Here is an 18,893-nt window from a genome sequence, read left to right as displayed (position 1 = left end):
ATGGAAGAAATAAAAAGAAGAAGAAAGTTAGCATGGGCAGCATTCGGCAAACTGAACTATATACTCAGAAATCAGCAAATTCAACTACATCTTAGATCTAAAGTTTTTGATGCATGCATTATTCCGATATTAACATATGGGGCACAAACATGGACAATCACAAAAAAGAATATGAACATACTTAGAGTCACTCAACACGCGATGGAAAGAGCAATGCTTGGCATATCACTTAAGGACAGGAAAACAAACACATGGATAAGACAGAAAACCAAAGTCACCGATGTGGTACAAAAATCATTAAAATTGAAATGGGAATACGCTGGACATGTAGCTAGGAGCGATCTTAACAAATGGCACAGAACAATTCTAACCTGGAGACCATACGAACACAAAAGACCCAGAGGCAGACCTCCTATGAGATGGACAGATGATCTGAAACGAACTGCCGGGAAAAATTGGCTACAAATAGCGTACAACAAAAAACAATGGAAAGGAAGACTTGAAGAGGCTTATGTTCAGATGTGGACGTGAATGGCTAGACGAAGAAGAAGAAGACCCCTTTTCAGTTATTACAAATAATGTGATAACTCTTTTATTATTATTAATTAATTAATCAATAACAATAAAAGAGTTATCGCATTATTCGTAATAAATGAGAAGGGGTATCTGTAATTTGAGAGAAAAAAATTTCATTTAAATGGATGTAATTGCATATTAAAACATGTAGTTTTAATCAATTCCAAACAACTTTTCATAATAATAATTTTCGATATTGTGAAATATAAGGTACACTTGATCGAAATTCGTATTTTTGATACTAAGATTTACACAATTTAGTTTTTAGACTATGCAAAACATTTTATGAAGAATATTTTTTTTCCGTAAAATTAATAATAAAAAAGTTTCCCATATTATGGTTCCAAGTTACGTTGACACAATGTCTTAATTATTTTTTTTTTTCGAAATAAATTGTAAATTATTGTGGGTTTTATTCGAGGAAACCCGATTATAATCGACTACTTATTTAAAATGAATTATTATTAATCTATGCAATGATTATGATACTTACCATTTTCACAATTAATTTAATTTCCACACCACTTAAAATAACAACAAATAAAAAAGATTGTCCAATATTTTTTACACGAAAACAAAATTTTAGATACGGGCAGAACAAACCCAACGGATATTGCACGTAGGTACTACTAAAATTTTAAACCTTTCACTGCAGGAAACCACCCGTTCACCAGTAAAAGTAAATACTGTTTATGCCTAATAAACGCATAGAAAAGAAGGGAAAAGATACTCAAGTCAAATACATAATCATAATTCATAGAGTATTTGTTTACTTAAGGGTAATTATCATAAATTCGAGTAAAAGATTCACTTTATATGAGTAAAACTGCTTGATCCAGCAAGTTGTGTTTTTGTTGGAGTAAAACTGCTAAGTTACGTTGTATGGGTGTTAATTTATGTTTCTACTCGTCAAGGGGTGTGATTTGATGTTTATTTGACTATTATGAGTGTCGCTTTAATTTACAACATAAATCGATTGGATGGTATGCCAGGCGTAATTCAATCTACTTCGGAGAAAAAAATTAGAAAGGAACAACAAAATATTTTTGACACAATATTTAAGTTCAACATTTCAGGACGGGAATAATTATTCTTTCATAATATAATAATACAATATTTTGATTTTTGAGGTTTCTCTAGCTGTTCATGAAATAATTAAAATTGTATATAAAAAATGATTATCTCATTTCAAATAAATATTTCTTATTTACCATACCTTCGGTTTGGCGACCCTTTGGGGTTACGCCCGCGTGCGCTGCACGCGTTGCACGCCCTGTTACGGGGGCCCTGATTTAGCGGCAAATTCAGCACCAATTCAATTTGAATTTGAAACATTATTCGCTGTTGTGATTCGCTAAGTTCATTATGAAGTTAGGGAATATTATGTTTTGGTTTATATTTTACGCGCCAACAATCTTGTACGTAGGTATTGTATTTTGATATCTCTTACAATTAATAAATTAATTAATTCAAAAATTAATAAAGTAACGACCAGTCTAGATTATGTTTTTTTTTTCGAAAAATTATTTTGATTGAATATTTTCACGATCACCTAATAAAAAAAAAGTGGTGCGAAAAAAGTCAAGTTAATTCCGTGTCGCTATAGTGCGGAAAAGTTGCGATTGGTAATTACAAGAAAAACAAAAACAGAATTATTCAAATCGGACTTTATCTTCCGATGATAAACTCCATGTAAGTTTTATTAATCGCTATAGTAAAATTTATTTACAGTTTGCATGGTTGGGTAATAAAAAAATAGTTTTACGCATTTAACGAATATCTTCCTATCCCGCAAGGTCAATCAAAATCTATAAAAAAAATGAAATTTTTGATGATTTTGATAAATTAAATAACATTTAGTTATCTCATTTTTCTGTTACATTGTGAAGCTCTTCGCTTGTTTAGATATTGTATGACAATATTTAAACAACCCAGAACTCACAACAAGGTGGTGGTTGCACTTGTAGGTCCACTCACACCCTTCTCTCCCACCAACCAATGAGTGTGTGTTTTTTGCATTATTTACATATTATGTACTTTTTTATCTGTTTGTGTCCAGCTTTTAAACGCCAACTTTGTATTGTGATTTGGTGGCAAAATCTGGCAGCATGGACCTTGATTTAAGTGTTGCCCTGATGAATCCATCTCGTGATTGGGGCCCACATACATTAGACATTAGACGATGCTTCTGTGACCAACTCTACGCACCGCTCGTCAGCTTGTGTTTAGCAGGGATAGTTTTGTACATTCCAGACACTCATGTCGCCCGATGTAATACAATAACTTATATCTTCATTTGAAACTCTTCGAAGAAGTGATGGAGAAGATAGTTTTGCAACATTCCAATCTATTATTTTAGTTTAGTCTTGTGCTTCAAAATTTCAAGTAGTAGGGAGAAAGGAAACACATTAGAGAGCTAGGGCTGAGGAGAGCGTTAAACGCCGGACAGACTAAAGCCAAAGGCTAAAGTGCTAAAGTATTAGAAATGTCCTTCCTCCTACTTTAAAATTTGAAGCACAGGAATACACTGAAATAATAGACTGGAATGTAGCTAAACTATCTTGTCCACCAGTTCTTTGCAGAGTTTCAAATGAAGATATAAGTTCCTGCATTAAATCATGCCAGACTGGAATGTACAAAACCATCCATGCCACCTGCGGCAGGCTGTCGAGCGGTGCAGAAAGTTGGTCACGTTGGTTGCATCGTCTAATGTATGTGGGTCGTGGATCCCAATCAAGAGATGGATTCATCAGGCCAACACTTAGATCAAGGTAAATGCTGTCAGATTTTACCACCAAATCACTATACAAAGTTGGCGTTTAAAAGCTGGTCACAAACAGATCAAAAAGAAATGTACATTTGTAAATAATGTAAAAAACACACACTTATTGGTTGGTTGGAGAGAAGGATGTGAGTGGACCTAGAAGGTCAACCACCACCTCGTTCTGAGTTCTGAGTTATTTAAATATTGTCATACAATATCTAAACAAGCGAAGAGCTTCACAATGTAACAGAAAAATGAGATAACTTAATATTTTTTAATTTATTAAAATCATCAAAAATTTCAAATTTTTATAGATTTTGATTGACCTTGCGGAATCGGAAGATATTCCTTAAATGCGTAAAACTATTTTTTTATCACTCAACCATACAAACTGTAAATAAATTTTAATATAGCGATAAATAAAACCTACATGGAGGATAAATAAAAACTTTGAAAAAAAGGTCAATTTTCATTTTTTTCATAATCTTTAGGCCCGTTGCGGGATCGGAAGATAAAGTCCGATTTGAATAATTTTTTTTTGTTTTTCTTGTAATTACCAATCGCAACTTTTCCGCACTATAGCGATACGGAATTATCAACTTGACTTCTTTCGCACCACCCTAATTAAGAAACAACAAAGTATCATAAAATATCATTTCACTAAAATACTATAGGTACTAAAATCTATTTAAGAAAACTCAAAAAATACTCATTCCGAGTTTTGACTAACCCTGTATACTAAAACTGAACGTTTCTCTATATTAATATTTTTAACAATAGTAGACTATATTAAAAATCGTTTGAACATAAATAGAAATTTTTATGTCAAATTACTACAATTCTACAGGGTGTTAATATTGCTACGAAATAAACAAAAAAACGTAATTATCTCTTACACTATTTCGTATATTATTACAAAAACCTATATTTTAGGAGAGAAGACAAAAAGGAGAATCCAAAAATGTAAAAATATACAGGGTGTGCCATTAAAAAAACATAATTTTGTGTCACCCTGTCAATACGGATAGCGTTGTATATTTGAAAATATTTTTAAATTATGGTCCTCTCTGGGCAGCAACTTTTACCTAAATAACATTTTTTTACATCTCTTACGATAAACGAGTAATTGGACTTCTTCGCACTAATTCCCCGCCCTTTATGAAGTTACCAAAACACGCAATATTAAAAAAAATAATATAGCGACAAAATTAATTTTTTCCACAACTAACTAACGGCAAAAAGCGGCAAATTCAGGACAACTCAATTTATCCTTGAAACATTATTCACTGTTGTGACTCGCTAACTTCATATGAAGTTAGCGAAACATCGAATATTAAAAAAAATAAAAAAGCGGCAAAATTAATTGTTCGATAACTAATGAGCAGCAAAAAAGCAACAAATTCAGCACCAAGTCGATTTGAATTTGAAACATTTTTTGTTGTTGTGATTCGCTAAATTCATATGAAGTTAGCGAAACCTCGAATATTAAAAAAAAATAAGAAAGCGGCAAAATTAATTTTTCCACAACTAATGAGCGGCAAAAAAGCGGCAAATTCAGCACCAAGTCGATTTGAATTTGAAATATTTTTTGCTGTTGTGATTCGCTAACTTCAAATGAAGTTAGCGAAACATCGAATATTAAAAAAATAAGAAAGCGGCAAAATTAATTTTTCCACAACTAATGAGCTTCAAAAAAGCGGCAAATTCAGCACCAAGTCGATTTGAATTTGAAACATTATTTGCTGTTGTGATTCGCTAACTTCATATGAAGTTAGCGAAACATCGAATATTAAAAAAAATAAAAGAGCGGTAAAATTAATTTTTCCACAACTAATTAGCGGCAAAAAAGCGGCAAATTCCCATTGTGCTTGCCATAATATTTGCGAGAAGTGATTCGCTAACTTTATGTACATGTTAATCACCTATACATGTTGCCTCCATACTTTTTCCTTTTTCTGCCAGTTGTATTTCTCTTCTCTCTGCAAATCTTTTCTTGTTGATAATCACCTCTTCATTGTTTATATAATGGTGTGTAGCCCCCGAGTCTGCATACCACTCACTTAAATCCTCTACACTTTCAGATGTTGCACAGAAAGCAACAGCATTATCCTCTTCTCTATTAGATTCATTCATAGCATAATTTGCCCTGTTTCAATTTTTTTGTTTATCACTCACATTCTGCTTTTTGACGAAACGTTGACTCGCTCTGTGTCCCATCTTACCATAATTGAAACATTTAATGCCACATATGCTCTTAACGTGCCCAATTTTTCCACACTTAAAGCATTTTACTTGCTTTTCTGTTGCACTAAAAGATGAAGCCAAAACTTTTGCGTTTCTTGAATTTTCATTGGAATGAAACTCTAACAACCTACTTTTCACAAATTCTATTTTTAAAGCGTCTTCTGATAAAGTTCTTATCTCTGTGACTACATTTTCAAACTCTTGTGGCGTTGACAATAGCAAGAAACAAGACATATCAGATTCATCAAAACTACTTCCTAGATTTTTTAGTTCTCTAATTAGTCGATCACATTTTGCGAAATGGTCTTGAATATCCATGTCATTGTTGTAGTTTAAGGTTGTTAGTTCTTTTAACAAATAAAACTTGGAACACGTACCTTTCTTATCCAATATTCTTTCCAGTTTTTGTATCATGTCACGAGCTACTTCCACTTCTTTGATATATTCCAAATGCGAGTCAGCAATACTTTGAATGATTACCATGCAAGCCTTATTGTTCCTTTTATGCCACTCCTCCCTTGTATCAATCACGGGTACCGGCTTCAAAGCTTCACTGCATTCAAGGGCCTTTAAAACTGAGAACAACCTAAACTTCCAGTTATAGAAACTGTTTCCATTAAAAGGTATTATTCCATATTTGTTTTCAGTCAACTTCTCCATTGTTTAAACTTTTACAAACACGTGCCTTTACTAGCCTTTCTTTTCACGTTTTCACCTCTTCCTTCTCAACACATTCTTTGTTCAGCTGGGCCCATAACCATTGTTATGCAGATGAAATATACACTGTGTCCGTAAAGTGTGGAACAAATTCTTTTTTAGCTAAACAGAGCATTTTAAGAAATAATCCTGAAACACGTCGATTTTTGATTTTAATTTACCGTATTTTAAAATAATATCCACAGAGAACGACAGTTCTCACCAGTGGCGCACAACACCCCTACAAGCGACACTATATATACACGAAATTTTCGATTTTCTAAACCTGACTGAATTGAAAATTGGGCCAAATCCCATCTTAAAGTTTAGGAAAAGACTCGTCCATCCATATGTTACCTCTCCATTTTGGTCCAAGGGTGTGGATTTTACGGCCCTTCCCATTTAAAGCCTGTTTTTCGTTCTCGTCCCCAAAACTCCCAAAAATTTCAAAAATTTAAGCCCGACCTTTACAGCTTCTGATAGCACAGATCATTACCTTTCCAACGCATGTTTAATTTTGAAAATCGGTTATACCATTCAAAAGTTATCGAGCTCAGAAATATGACTCAATTTTTATTTAAAAAATGGAAAATGTTTGTGGATATGTATGTATGTATGTATGTATGTATGTATGTATGTGTGTGGAAAAGTTACACCGATCTTAACTTTTTTTTCTGTGTTTCAAGAAGGTGTGAGGGCCGATTCAGAACCGGTCTAATTTTTGACTTCTGACTACCCGTAAGCCAGCTAGAGGACTAGGTAGATACAAAATAGCATATTTTTTGGGCGTATATATCTTAGGTTCAAGGAAAGACAGGAAAACCGCAAATACACCAAATCAATAGGGTTGAGTTAAGCTTTCAAATAGCGTGTAAGCGATCAAGCTGAGACATACACACTGCTCACCAGAGCCAAAAAACTGAAAAATTAAACTTTGAAAATTTTGGCTTTTCGACAATTACTCAAAATTTCAACCTACGAATTGCGCCAATAACTGAGCGTTTGTAGAAGGACTCAGGACGCGTCTAACGGTGTATACCTCATATCTGGGAAAATTCGAATTTTTAAGTTATAGGCTTCATAAGTATAATCAAATCTATTTCTTATGGGAAAAAACGGTTTTTCAAGCACAATAATTCCTGTAATACGTTCAGCTATCATACTTGATCTTGGATGCGTCAGATACTACTTGTCAATACGTTTCAAATTCATGTTTAGTGATCAACATCAGGTAAACCGTTCAAAAGTTATAGAGCTCCAAAAGTATAATTAGTCCAGGAACTGAAATTTTTTACTTCGCAATTTTTACAGAATGGATAGATTTGCTTGAAAATTTGACAACAAGTAGTGGATAGTCCAAGGATCAAAATCTATATGATGCCGAAAGACGCTTTTACCATGGGGTAGTTGCCACGTCATCTCGAGGGTGGAAATTTTTAATTATATTTTGACCGCAAATGCTGGTAAAAATATTAATTATAAGCAAAAAATGTTCATTATACATTTTTTTGATAAAATTAATAGTTTTAGATTTATTGGTTATCGAAGCTGTTAGTTTTATATCGAAAAAATTACCAGAGAACGGCAGTTCTCGCCAGTGGCGCAGAAATGCACCCCCCTACATGCGACACTATTATATACACGAAATTTTCAATTTTCTAAATCTGACTGAATTGAAAATTGTGCCAACTCCCATCTTCAAGTTCAGAAAAAGACTCACCCATTTATATGTCAACCATCGATTTTGGTCCAAGAGTGTAGATTTTACGGCCCTTCCTATTTAGGGTCTGTTTTTCGTTCTCGTCCCCACAACTCCCAAAAACTTTAAAAATTTAAGTCCAACCTTTGCGGCTTCTAATAAAACTGATCATTACCTTTCCAACGCATGTCTAATTTTGAAAATCGGTTATACCATTCAAAAGTTATAGAGCTTAGAAATGTGACTTAATTTTTATTTAAAAAAGGGAAAATGTTTGTGGATATATATGTATGTGTGTTTGAAAGTTAAACCGATTTGATATTTTTCCTCTGTGTTTGAAGAGGGTGTCAGGACCGATTTAGAACCGGTGTAGTTTGTGACTTTTGACCACCCATAAGCCAGCTATAGGACTTGGTAGGTACAAAACGGCATATGTTTTGGGGGTATATATATTCGGAACAAGAAGAGACAGGAGAACCGCAAATACATCAAATTAATAGTGTTGACTTAAGCTTTCAAATGGTGTCTAAGCCGTCAGGATCAGACATACACACGGCTCAGTATAGCCGAAAAACTGAAAAACTAAACTTTGAAAATTTTGGTTTTTCGACAATTACTCAACATTTCAACCTACGAATTGCGCCAATAACTTAGCGTTTGAAGAAGGACTCAAGATGAATTTAACGGTGTATACCTCATATCCCGGAAAATTTGAATTTTTTAGGTTATAGGCTTCATAAGTATGATAAAATCTATTTCCTGTGGGAAAAACGGTTTCTCAAGCTTAATATTTCCTGTAATAGCTTCAGTTATCATACTTGACCTTGGATCCATCAGATACTACTGGTCAATACGTTTCAAACTCATGTTTACTAATCAAAATCGGTTAAGCCGTTTAGAAGTTATTAAGCTACAAAAGTATAATCCAATTAACGATTATTCCCGAAATGGTTTATGTAGTTGTAGTGGTTACGACGCTAAATTTGATCTGGCAACGGGCAATCCGACTTCATTTACCGGCCATCTCAATATTTTTTTTTCAATCTATTTCGAATAAAAAAAATCTAGTGTACATTCGATGGACACTAGATCATTTGGGAGATATGCAACAAAGGTGACCATTTATAAAGCTTGACGTGTAATAGAGGAACATTGTATTCAACTTCATACATTTAATTTATAAATAACTTTGAAAAACTCCTGATACAAGAATAAAAAACCGCTAAACGCCGTAAAAATGAGTGGCGCATAAAATATTCCAGCTACAAAAGATCTGATATGAATATTACGTGGCGCGAAAATGGATTTTCATTTGATGCAAAACAAAACTCTAGTTTTATTTTAAAAGATTTTTCCATAATATTTGCTAAATTTGAAGTAAACGCGCCACAAAAGAGTTTCAAAATTCAAACTGTATCAAAGTTACTCTTTTGTGGCGCGTTTACTTCAAATTTAGCAAATATTATGGAAAAATCTTTTAAAATAAAACTAGAATTTTGTTTTGCATCAAATGAAAAGCCATTTTCGCGCCACGTAATATTCATATCAGATCTTTTGTAGCTGGAATATTTTATGCGCCACTCATTTTTACGGCGTTTAGCGGTTTTTTATTCTTGTTCTAATATACAGGATGAATTACTTTCGAGTAATGACGTCACCGTCATTTTTTTTAATGGAACACCCCCATTTTGTCTCAATTTTCGGATTACTCTAGCTGAACTGATTCCAAAAATATATCACATGTTGATTCAAATTGGTACAGGGTGGACAAAAATACAATAGTTTTGTGTGTGCTCATAATATTAAATGTTAATTAATTTTTGATATTAAATTAAAATATTAAATTAAACAATATCAAAAATTAATTAAAATCAAAAATTAATGAAAATATCAAAAATACATTAAGTATTTTTGATAATTTTGTTAATTTAACTAACGCGTTACTTTATGAACACACACACAGCTATTGTATTTTTGTCCACCCTGTACCAATTTGAATCAACATGTGATACATTTTTGGAATCAGCTCAGCTAGAGTAATCCGAAAATTGAGACAAAATGGGGGTGTTCCATTAAAAAAAATGATGGTGACGTCATTACTCGAAAGTAATTCACCCTGTATATTAGAATGTTATTTTAAAATACGGTAAATTAAAATCAAAAATCGACGTGTTTCAGGATTATTTCTTAAAATGCTCTGTTTAGCTAAAAAAGAATTTGTTCCATACTTTACGGACACAGTGTAGAATAAAACAATGTGTTAATATTTTATGTATTTATATTTAAACAACTCTTAATAAACGTGATTACATAATTCTACATCGAAGAGGAATGAATGGCATTTTATCATTCTTACAAAAACCGTTGACAATTGACATAACATAAGCAGTGCTGCCAATCATAGAGCACCAAACGGAACCAGGACAGGTTTGTTCATTATTCTGGAGTATTTATTTAACAATTACCCTGTATATTTGAGTTTAAGCATTCTGATTTTCCTTGTTTCGTTTATTTGATGACCATTTGAAATTATAGGGAAACTGAAGCGGACCAGCTCATCATTCCGCAAATCACCATAACACAGCCTATTCGGATAGAAGAACGGATAAGAAGAGAAGTGGTAAGTAGTAGATACATGTAATTAAACAACAGAATCTGCGATAATTTTTAAGAGTTGCTCTAGCCTCATCGTTAATGCCGTATAATTGACACTAATAAAATTTGGTAGAATATATGATAGAAGAGAGAACTTTAGTTTGAAATGGTTCGCTAGGTTTGTCCCTCTCAGAAGGGCTGCTAATCGTTGCCTTACTTAAATTTCTTTTGTCAAGGTTGGCTCATATTTAGGCTTTTAATTACTTATTTTTTATTCGTTAATGATATTAGTACCTAATACACAATAAAAATAATTTAAATAATCATACAGAAGTAAAAACTTCGTTTGTATAATGGTATAAAAAAGTTGTATTAAAAAACATTAAAAGTCATCCAAAAGGATTTGCAAAACGTTTTCAATCTGGATCAGATCTGGTTGGTCGGTGTCCATTGAACTGGCAAGAACCACAAGTTCTTATCGAGCAGGGAACCATGTTGCCCTTTGAGCACTCCTAAAACATTTAATCTTTTAACATCGACTTGGAGTCGCTATAAATATCATACAATTATTATGTAAACCATAAGTCTCGATGTAACCTATTTCAAAAAGTTGCTAGTTTCATGTACTAAGCAGAACGCACTGAGGATGATCTGATCCAGATTGAAAACGTTTTGCAAATCCTTTTGGATGGCTTTTAATGTTTTTTAATAAAACTTTTTTATACCATTATACAAACGAAGTTTTTACTTCTGTATGATTTTTTAATTAAGGTAAGCCAGCTACTGGGACTTTCCCATTGATTTTGTAATAATTTAAATGTCGATTATTGTTTTCTACAGACGCCGGTAACACCTATACCGCCGTCACCAGTCGTCAACAACGATGTAATACCTACAACGATGTCCGTACCTCCAGTCCGAAGCCCGCACATCAGCCCCTCATGCTCCGCATCAGCGCTGCAACAGACGGAAACAACCCCGAGGAGGATTCCGAGAAGTGTACTACAACCACGAAAGAAGAAGTCACACAAGCGAGCAAGGTAAGACATTTTTTCAACTCGCGTCTACAAACAGCTATACTTTCTTGGCGAGCTTCTAGACAATTGACAGTTTAATGACATGAAATATTTTTGTAAATATAAAAGTAACCTATAAATTTCCATTTCAGAGCCGGATTTAAGGCAGTGGAGACCCCTGGGCAAAATTGTTGTGGGGGCCCTACTTCCTACCATTAAAAAAATGTTGATCTACTTTTATAAATATAATTTTACATAATAAAAAGTACAAGACCTGTAACTTGTTACAGTAAAATATTAAAAATGATAGTAAGATGTATGGTTTTAAAATCCGGGAACTTTTCGATATATTTTAATTGAAAATTTCTTGATTATGTGTGACATATCCAGTTGCATTAAGACATCATGGCCAATGCTCATTATGGAGAGATCATTCAAACATTCTTGGCCCATCATAGACGGAAGTCGATTTTTAATTAACTTAAATTTTGAGAATGATCTCTAACTACTGCAGTTAGTTAGCATCACAACTAAATATAATCAAAGTGCCACCTTAACATTTGGAAAAGCATCATTCATATTCTTTTCTTTTAGCAGTTGGTACATTTGAAGTTCTTTGCATATATTTGATGAGCTGATTTCCTCCTTAAATTAATTAAAGAATCTTACAAACTGTACCAGATGGACACATAGGTTTTCATCTAAATCATTGCCATAAATGTTGTCAAGTCGATGATAATGTTGGTGAGTGAGCTTCAATTTCATTGAGAGTTAAATTTTCCAATTTTCCCAAATGATGTAAAAATCCAAAATTGGAATGAATGGATTCATATGCAGAAAGCCCATGACTTAAAGAGGTAATGAAGTGAGAAAAATTTTGAGTTCTAAACTTCTCTGATGTTCTCATTCGAAATTGTCACGTCTTGACTGTATAATTTATTTAAGTGATCTAAGTGCTGACACTCCTGAATTAAGGTCAATATTTGGATCTTGAAGAATACGACTTGTGCTGGTTGTCCTCCCTAATATCCTCTCTGTTTTCAGTAAACACATTCGATTATTAGGTACAAACGATTTGCAATGCTACGAGTTTTAAATTGTTGCTCATAGTCTTCCGAAATTTTGGATAATGCTCCTTTAATCTGATTATAATCTTTAACTAGTCCTTTTGCGGCATTATCTCCATGATCATCTAGTAATGTTTGCTCTTTTAAAAACAATAATATTTTTACCACGGTCTGCGTTGCTGTCGCTTAAAGACGCAGCTTTTAAACATTCTGTTAAGTTGTATCTATAAGTAGAGAAAGTGAAAAATACAAGAAATTCTAAAAATTATTCTAAGAAATTTATTGTTAATTGACTGATATGAACTGAATAATATTTTGACTTCTTAATCCTTGAAACTATTTCATTTAATACGTATTGACCCATCGGGATATATGGGATGTATTATAGGGGTAGTACCTTTCTATCGGAACGGCCACATCGAGCGTCATGGACGGGAGATGGTTCTTGATAACTGGTCCCCATAAGACATCCAACTCTCATTTATGGCTCCTCGTGCCACATTCCGGGCAACTGCATTGGCCTGCAGGCTAAACTAAGTGAGGGTAACCAGATATGGTGAAATCTACCGAATGATTGCCGGTATATGCAATCCCACCACTTACTGGCCAACGGCTTCGGGCGGATGAGCTAGTATGTGGAAGGGCACTCTTTTGTTCTGAGATCGAGAAATCGGTCTCGAAGGCGGATGAACCAAGGATGGTCAACGGTGGAAGGATGCAGAAGGCAAGGGGGAACCACTGCATTAAAGACTCATAGAGTACCCCTAGTTAAGTCATTACGGTGTACACCAAAAATAGTGGAAACTCTACTGATCATGGGAATCGGATACCAAGATCCGGCAGAGAGAGAAAAGCACAAGACTACAAGGCTCACTCGGTCGTAAACCTGCAAAATCCTTGTACAAAAATGCAGAAACCAACAACTTTAAGAGTTGCAACGTGGAATGTGAGAAGTTTGTTCTCTGCAGGAAAACTGGATAATGTTGAACAAGAAATGAATAGACTAAACATCGATGTTTTAGGAATCAGCGATACACAATGGCCAGGATCCGGGAAATGTTCAACACGAAATGATGGCGTATTTTATTACTCCGGAATCGACAATAACACCCATCGGTACGGAGTTGGAATCATCATTTCAAAGAAATGGAAAAATTCTCTGATTACCTGTACTCCTTACTCAGAACGCTTAATATTAATACAAATTAAAGAAAGACATAACTTAATAAATCTTCCACTAGGAAGAATTTCCTGTAGCTGGCTGTATACCATTAATTACAAGTAAAATTTAATAAAAAATCTTGGTCTTGGTAAAAGGTATATTATTTTAAAAAGCCCTATAGGGCTACAAACATCGAACAGAACGTTTTCGCTCTAAAAAGAGCATCATCAGTGTTGCCTAAAATAAGTATAACCATATTAATTATCAAAATGTTGAACTTAAAGTGATGACCAAGGTAGAATCAAAGTTTGGTTATACTTACAAGAACATGGTGAGCCAACCAAAAAATACGAAGGTCAAAGCCCTTCAAAAACAGACTAAAAGTCTTATATAGATGCCAACATGGCAAAATCCAAAGGATGGATATAATCCCTAAGGATATGGCCCTAGGATAACATATGACTCCCACACGTTGTAAGTGGGTCAAAGGTAACAAATTAGGTCATTATGTTACAAGAGCTGACAGGCAACTAAGATGTGAGATATCAAAAGCGAATCTGTCTGATGTCAAGACAACAATTGTCAATGGAACTTGAAGTATCATGAAAAATTGGTTACACAGCTACTAAATTTATAGTTGTTTATAGTACAAGCAATGATAACAGCTAACATCAGTGTGTTGGAATTATAAAAATAAAGAGTTAGTGAGAATAGATTATCTAGATGTAAAATAGAAGGGGGGAATTTGAGTACCCACAATCATCAATGAAGTGTACGTAAATTGATGAAGAAAGGTAGGCAAAACAACATACAGATAATGTAATGTATGGTTTATGTTTTGAAATTAGATAATTTATATTTGTGAACCAACACAAATGATGGCTGAGAGACTGGCTGAAAAACTAGAGACAAAATAGGGGTCGTGATATCAAATGCTGAAAAAGTTGTAAATGCAAAATCTTATTTATAAATTAATAAAATATAGATGGGTTCATCAACACAAATTTACAAGACTGAAAAGGTTGTATTACAAGCTTAGTCCAAATTTCTTTATTATGTCCTTTTATGTTAAATAACATCTAGGGCAAATAACATCTAGGTTAATAAATCTTATTCAAGCCTATGCACCAACAGCAGATAAAGATGACGATGAAATAGAACAATTCTACAACGACTTAGAAGAAATGCTGAAAGCAATAAAAAAGCAACACATTAACATAATAATGGGCGATCTTAATGCCAAGGTCGGTCAAGGTAAGGTAGGAGAACATGTAGGAAACTATGGACTTGGAAACAGAAACGACAGAGGAGATCGATTGATTCAATTTTGCCAGAGCGAAGACTTCGTAATAACAAACACCCTTTTTAAATTACCTCCTCGGCGATTATATACATGGACATCTCCACAACATACCAAAGAAAAAATAGTGAGAAATCAAATAGACTACATTCTGATAGCAAGGAGGTATCGTAATGCTGTTAAATGTACTAAGACGTACCCAGGAGCTGATATAGGCTCAGATCATAATCCGGTAGTTACTGTGATAGAGGCGAGACCAAAAAAGATAAGGAGACCACAAAGAAAGACACTAGATTTAGTTAAACTTAGAAACAAAAATATACAACAAGAAACAGAAGAAGAAATAAATGAAAACCTCAGTTCAGTGCAACAACAAATTAACGATACAGATAACGTTAACCAAAAATTAAAGTACATAAATACAGCTATACAAACAGCAGGAAAGAAACATCTGACAAAAACGACAACAAAGAACAAGGGGTGGATGACACAGGACATACTAGACTTGATGGAACAAAGAAGAAATATGAAGAATTAATTAGACAAATACAAAGAAATAAACAAACACATAAAAAAGAGAATAAAAGAAGCCAAAGAGGCGTGGATTAAAGGACAGTGTGAAGAAATGGAAACCTATGAGAAAAAGTACGATGCGTTCAATATACACAAAAAAGTAAAAGAGATAACAGGAAGCATAAAGAAATGCCAAATAGGTAAACTTAAAGACAAAGATGGAAACCTTATTGTAGATCTAGAGAATAAAATAAAAAGATGGACAGAATACCTGAATGAATTATTTGAAGACGATAGAAACAACTTAACTCAGATAATCAATGCAACTGGGCCAGACATATTGAAAGAAGAAGTAGAATACGCAATAAGAAACGCTAAAAATGGAAAAGCAAACGGACCTGATGAAATCCCTACAGAACTGCTGAAGCTTTTGAATGATCAATCCGTAACCATAATATTGCATATATTCAATACAATATACAGTACTGGTATAATACCACAAGAATGGTTACTGTCTACGTTTGTCACCATACCAAAGAAAACTAAGGCAGTGCAATGTTCAGATCATCGAACAATCTCCTTGATGAGTCACCTGCTTAAAATATTTCTTAGAGTCATCCACAACCGAATCTATCAAAAACTAGACATCGATATTACCGATACACAGATGGGATTCAGAAAAGGATTAGGTACAAGGGATGCTCTCTTTGCCCTGAACGTTCTAACACAGAGATGCCTAGATGTTAACCAAGAGGTACACGCCTGCTTTATAGACTTTAAAAAGGCCTTTGACAAAGTACGCCACAGTAAACTCAAAGAAATCCTGGAGAGTAAGAACATTGACACCAGAGACATACAAATAATATTAAATCTGTACTGGAATCAGCGAGCTAATATAAAAATAGAAGACCAAACATCGGACGAAATAGAAATACGTAGAGGGGTACGACAGGGTTGTATATTGTCACCGCTCTTGTTTAATATCTACAGCGAACAAATATGCCAAGAAGCTCTCTCATATGCAAACGAAGGGATAATAGTCAATGGAGAAGTTATCAATAACATTCGATATGCTGACGATACTGTGATAATGGCAAGAACAGCGGAAGATCTACAACATCTAGTTGAAAGTATGAATGAGATATGTAATAACTACGGCATAAGGATGAACGTCAAAAAAACCAAATATATGACCTTCAGTAAGAATCCAATAAATGACACTAGTATCACAATAAACGGTACCCAACTTGAAAAAGTAAACGAATACAAATACTTGGGAACCCTTATCAATGAAACAGGTGACCAAAATCACGAGATAAAAAGACGTATTGAAATTGCCAGGTCTACTTTTATAAAAATGAAAAAATTATTTTGTAATCGTGATATTAGTATGCATCTACGAACTAGAATGTTAAAATGCTATGTATTCAGTACTTTGCTCTACGGTGTTGAGTCATGGACTCTTAAACAGAGGAATATTAAAAATCTTGAAAGCTTTGAGATGTGGTGCTACCGCCGTATACTAAGAATAAGTTGGGTGGATAAAATTACAAATGAAGAAGTAATACGCAGAATAAATAACAAGCCAGAAGTTCTACTGAATATAAAAAAGAGAAAACTTGAATACTTAGGCCACCTGATGAGGGGACAAAAGTACACATTCCTACAAAACATAATGCAAGGAAAAATCCAAGGACGAAGAAATCCAGGCCGTAGAAGAATGTCCTGGATGAGAAATTTGAGAGAGTGGTTTGGCTGTACCACTAACGAATTGTTCAAAACAGCAGTAAATAAAATTAGAATCGCCCTAATGATATCCAATCTCCGATAGGAGAGGCACTCAAAGAAGAAGAAGACCCATCGGATGTACAATTTCCTCACATATAGTTGATGAAAGATAGTTGACATGTCCTCTTCCAGTGTTTGAATATTTATTAATATGGTGCTTTAAAAATTAATCATATTCAGCTAATAACAGGAGTATTCCCAAATAATTTTCATTTTGTGATGGATTTGACAACTCATTTTCGCTGCCAAATGCTAAATCTTGTTCACAAATAAATTTTATAACACTAAAATTAGTCTTTGAGTTACCATTTTCCAATAATTCTTTATTTCTTCGGCCTGTTTTGCTATTTCAGTATCAATACGCCTAATTCTTTCGCGTGCTTTAGACATTTATGCTTGGTTGCACCAACAGATCTTAAGCTTCAGCTTAGCTAAGCTCTACTTGTAGATAGGGCCTAGTTGAGTATCACTTACGTTGCACCATAATTTTAGATTCTTACCTTATTATCAATTATATCTATTATTATATTATGGCATTCTTATCGTAATATATTATAATTATATTATATTAATTATTATGATATTCTCGACTTAAGCTTAAGATCTGTTGGTACAACCAAGCATTAGTGATTTATAAGCCTACTATCTGCATGTTTCCAATCACAAAATCCTCTGTGGCAAATTGTGTAAGAATACTAATTAATAATTTACAAAGGAAGCAATACACTTGTCTGGTGGAAGGTGAAAAACATAACCATGAACAATGTATTATATTATCACTCCTACTCTCCTTCATTTTATACTTGTCATGCATTGTCGAGTTCCTATATCTCCTGCCACTATCTGTTTAAATGAACCTCTTATGTTTGGGGCTATGTGGGAGCCCCCGAAATGTGGGGGCCCCGGGCAGCTGCCTAGCCTGCCATCCCTTAAATCCGGTCCTGTTCCATTTGTTAACAAAAATTGAAATAAGATAAGAATGATAAGATGAAATGGATAAAATAAGAAAAGAGTAAAACGTTAAATTTAATTATATTGTCATTTAAAGATGTTTAAAGAACAACATATCCCAGAACATTCATCGTTCAATAATTTATTTATTATTTATTTACGGACCGAAGTCCATTAGTACATGATACAATTAAATTAAAATGTCACACAAATTAGAAACATAAGATCTAGTAGGTACAAAATTGGTAAATACATAGCAAACAATAATAAAGAATAAAATTACTTGCTCTCCTTTAATAATTGAGAGCTAGAACATTTTGAAATTGACAAATACAACTTATCCTAGAACAAAGACAATAACAGTAGTTGACAAATCAGTCTTGAAATTAGAACATTAAGTTAAGTATAAATGTAATTGTGTGGAAAACGCAGTAAAGTCGTTCACAAAGAAATCAATTTGCGGAGATAATGTGTTTGCTTATTTAATAGTTTTAGAGAGATAGGAACTTGAACCATAATTAA

General features: G+C 33.7%; 1 protein-coding gene across 1 annotated transcript in view; it reads left to right on the top strand.

Moving 5' to 3' along the window:
- LOC114335443 (uncharacterized) overlaps positions 1-18,893 on the top strand; it is a 68,437-nt gene that overhangs the window by 12,546 nt on the left and 36,998 nt on the right. Inside the window, exons 2-3 of the mRNA XM_050654192.1 lie at positions 10,515-10,599; positions 11,415-11,614. Coding sequence (XP_050510149.1) covers positions 10,515-10,599; positions 11,415-11,614 — 285 coding nt within the window. The remainder of the gene's footprint in view (positions 1-10,514; positions 10,600-11,414; positions 11,615-18,893) is intronic.

This window comes from Diabrotica virgifera, chromosome 1 (assembly GCF_917563875.1).
Source record: "Diabrotica virgifera virgifera chromosome 1, PGI_DIABVI_V3a".
In the NCBI taxonomy this organism is placed as follows: Eukaryota; Metazoa; Arthropoda; class Insecta; order Coleoptera; family Chrysomelidae; genus Diabrotica; species Diabrotica virgifera.
The sequence above is the reverse complement of the archived record's forward strand: the minus strand, read 5'-3'. Positions and strand labels throughout refer to the sequence as shown.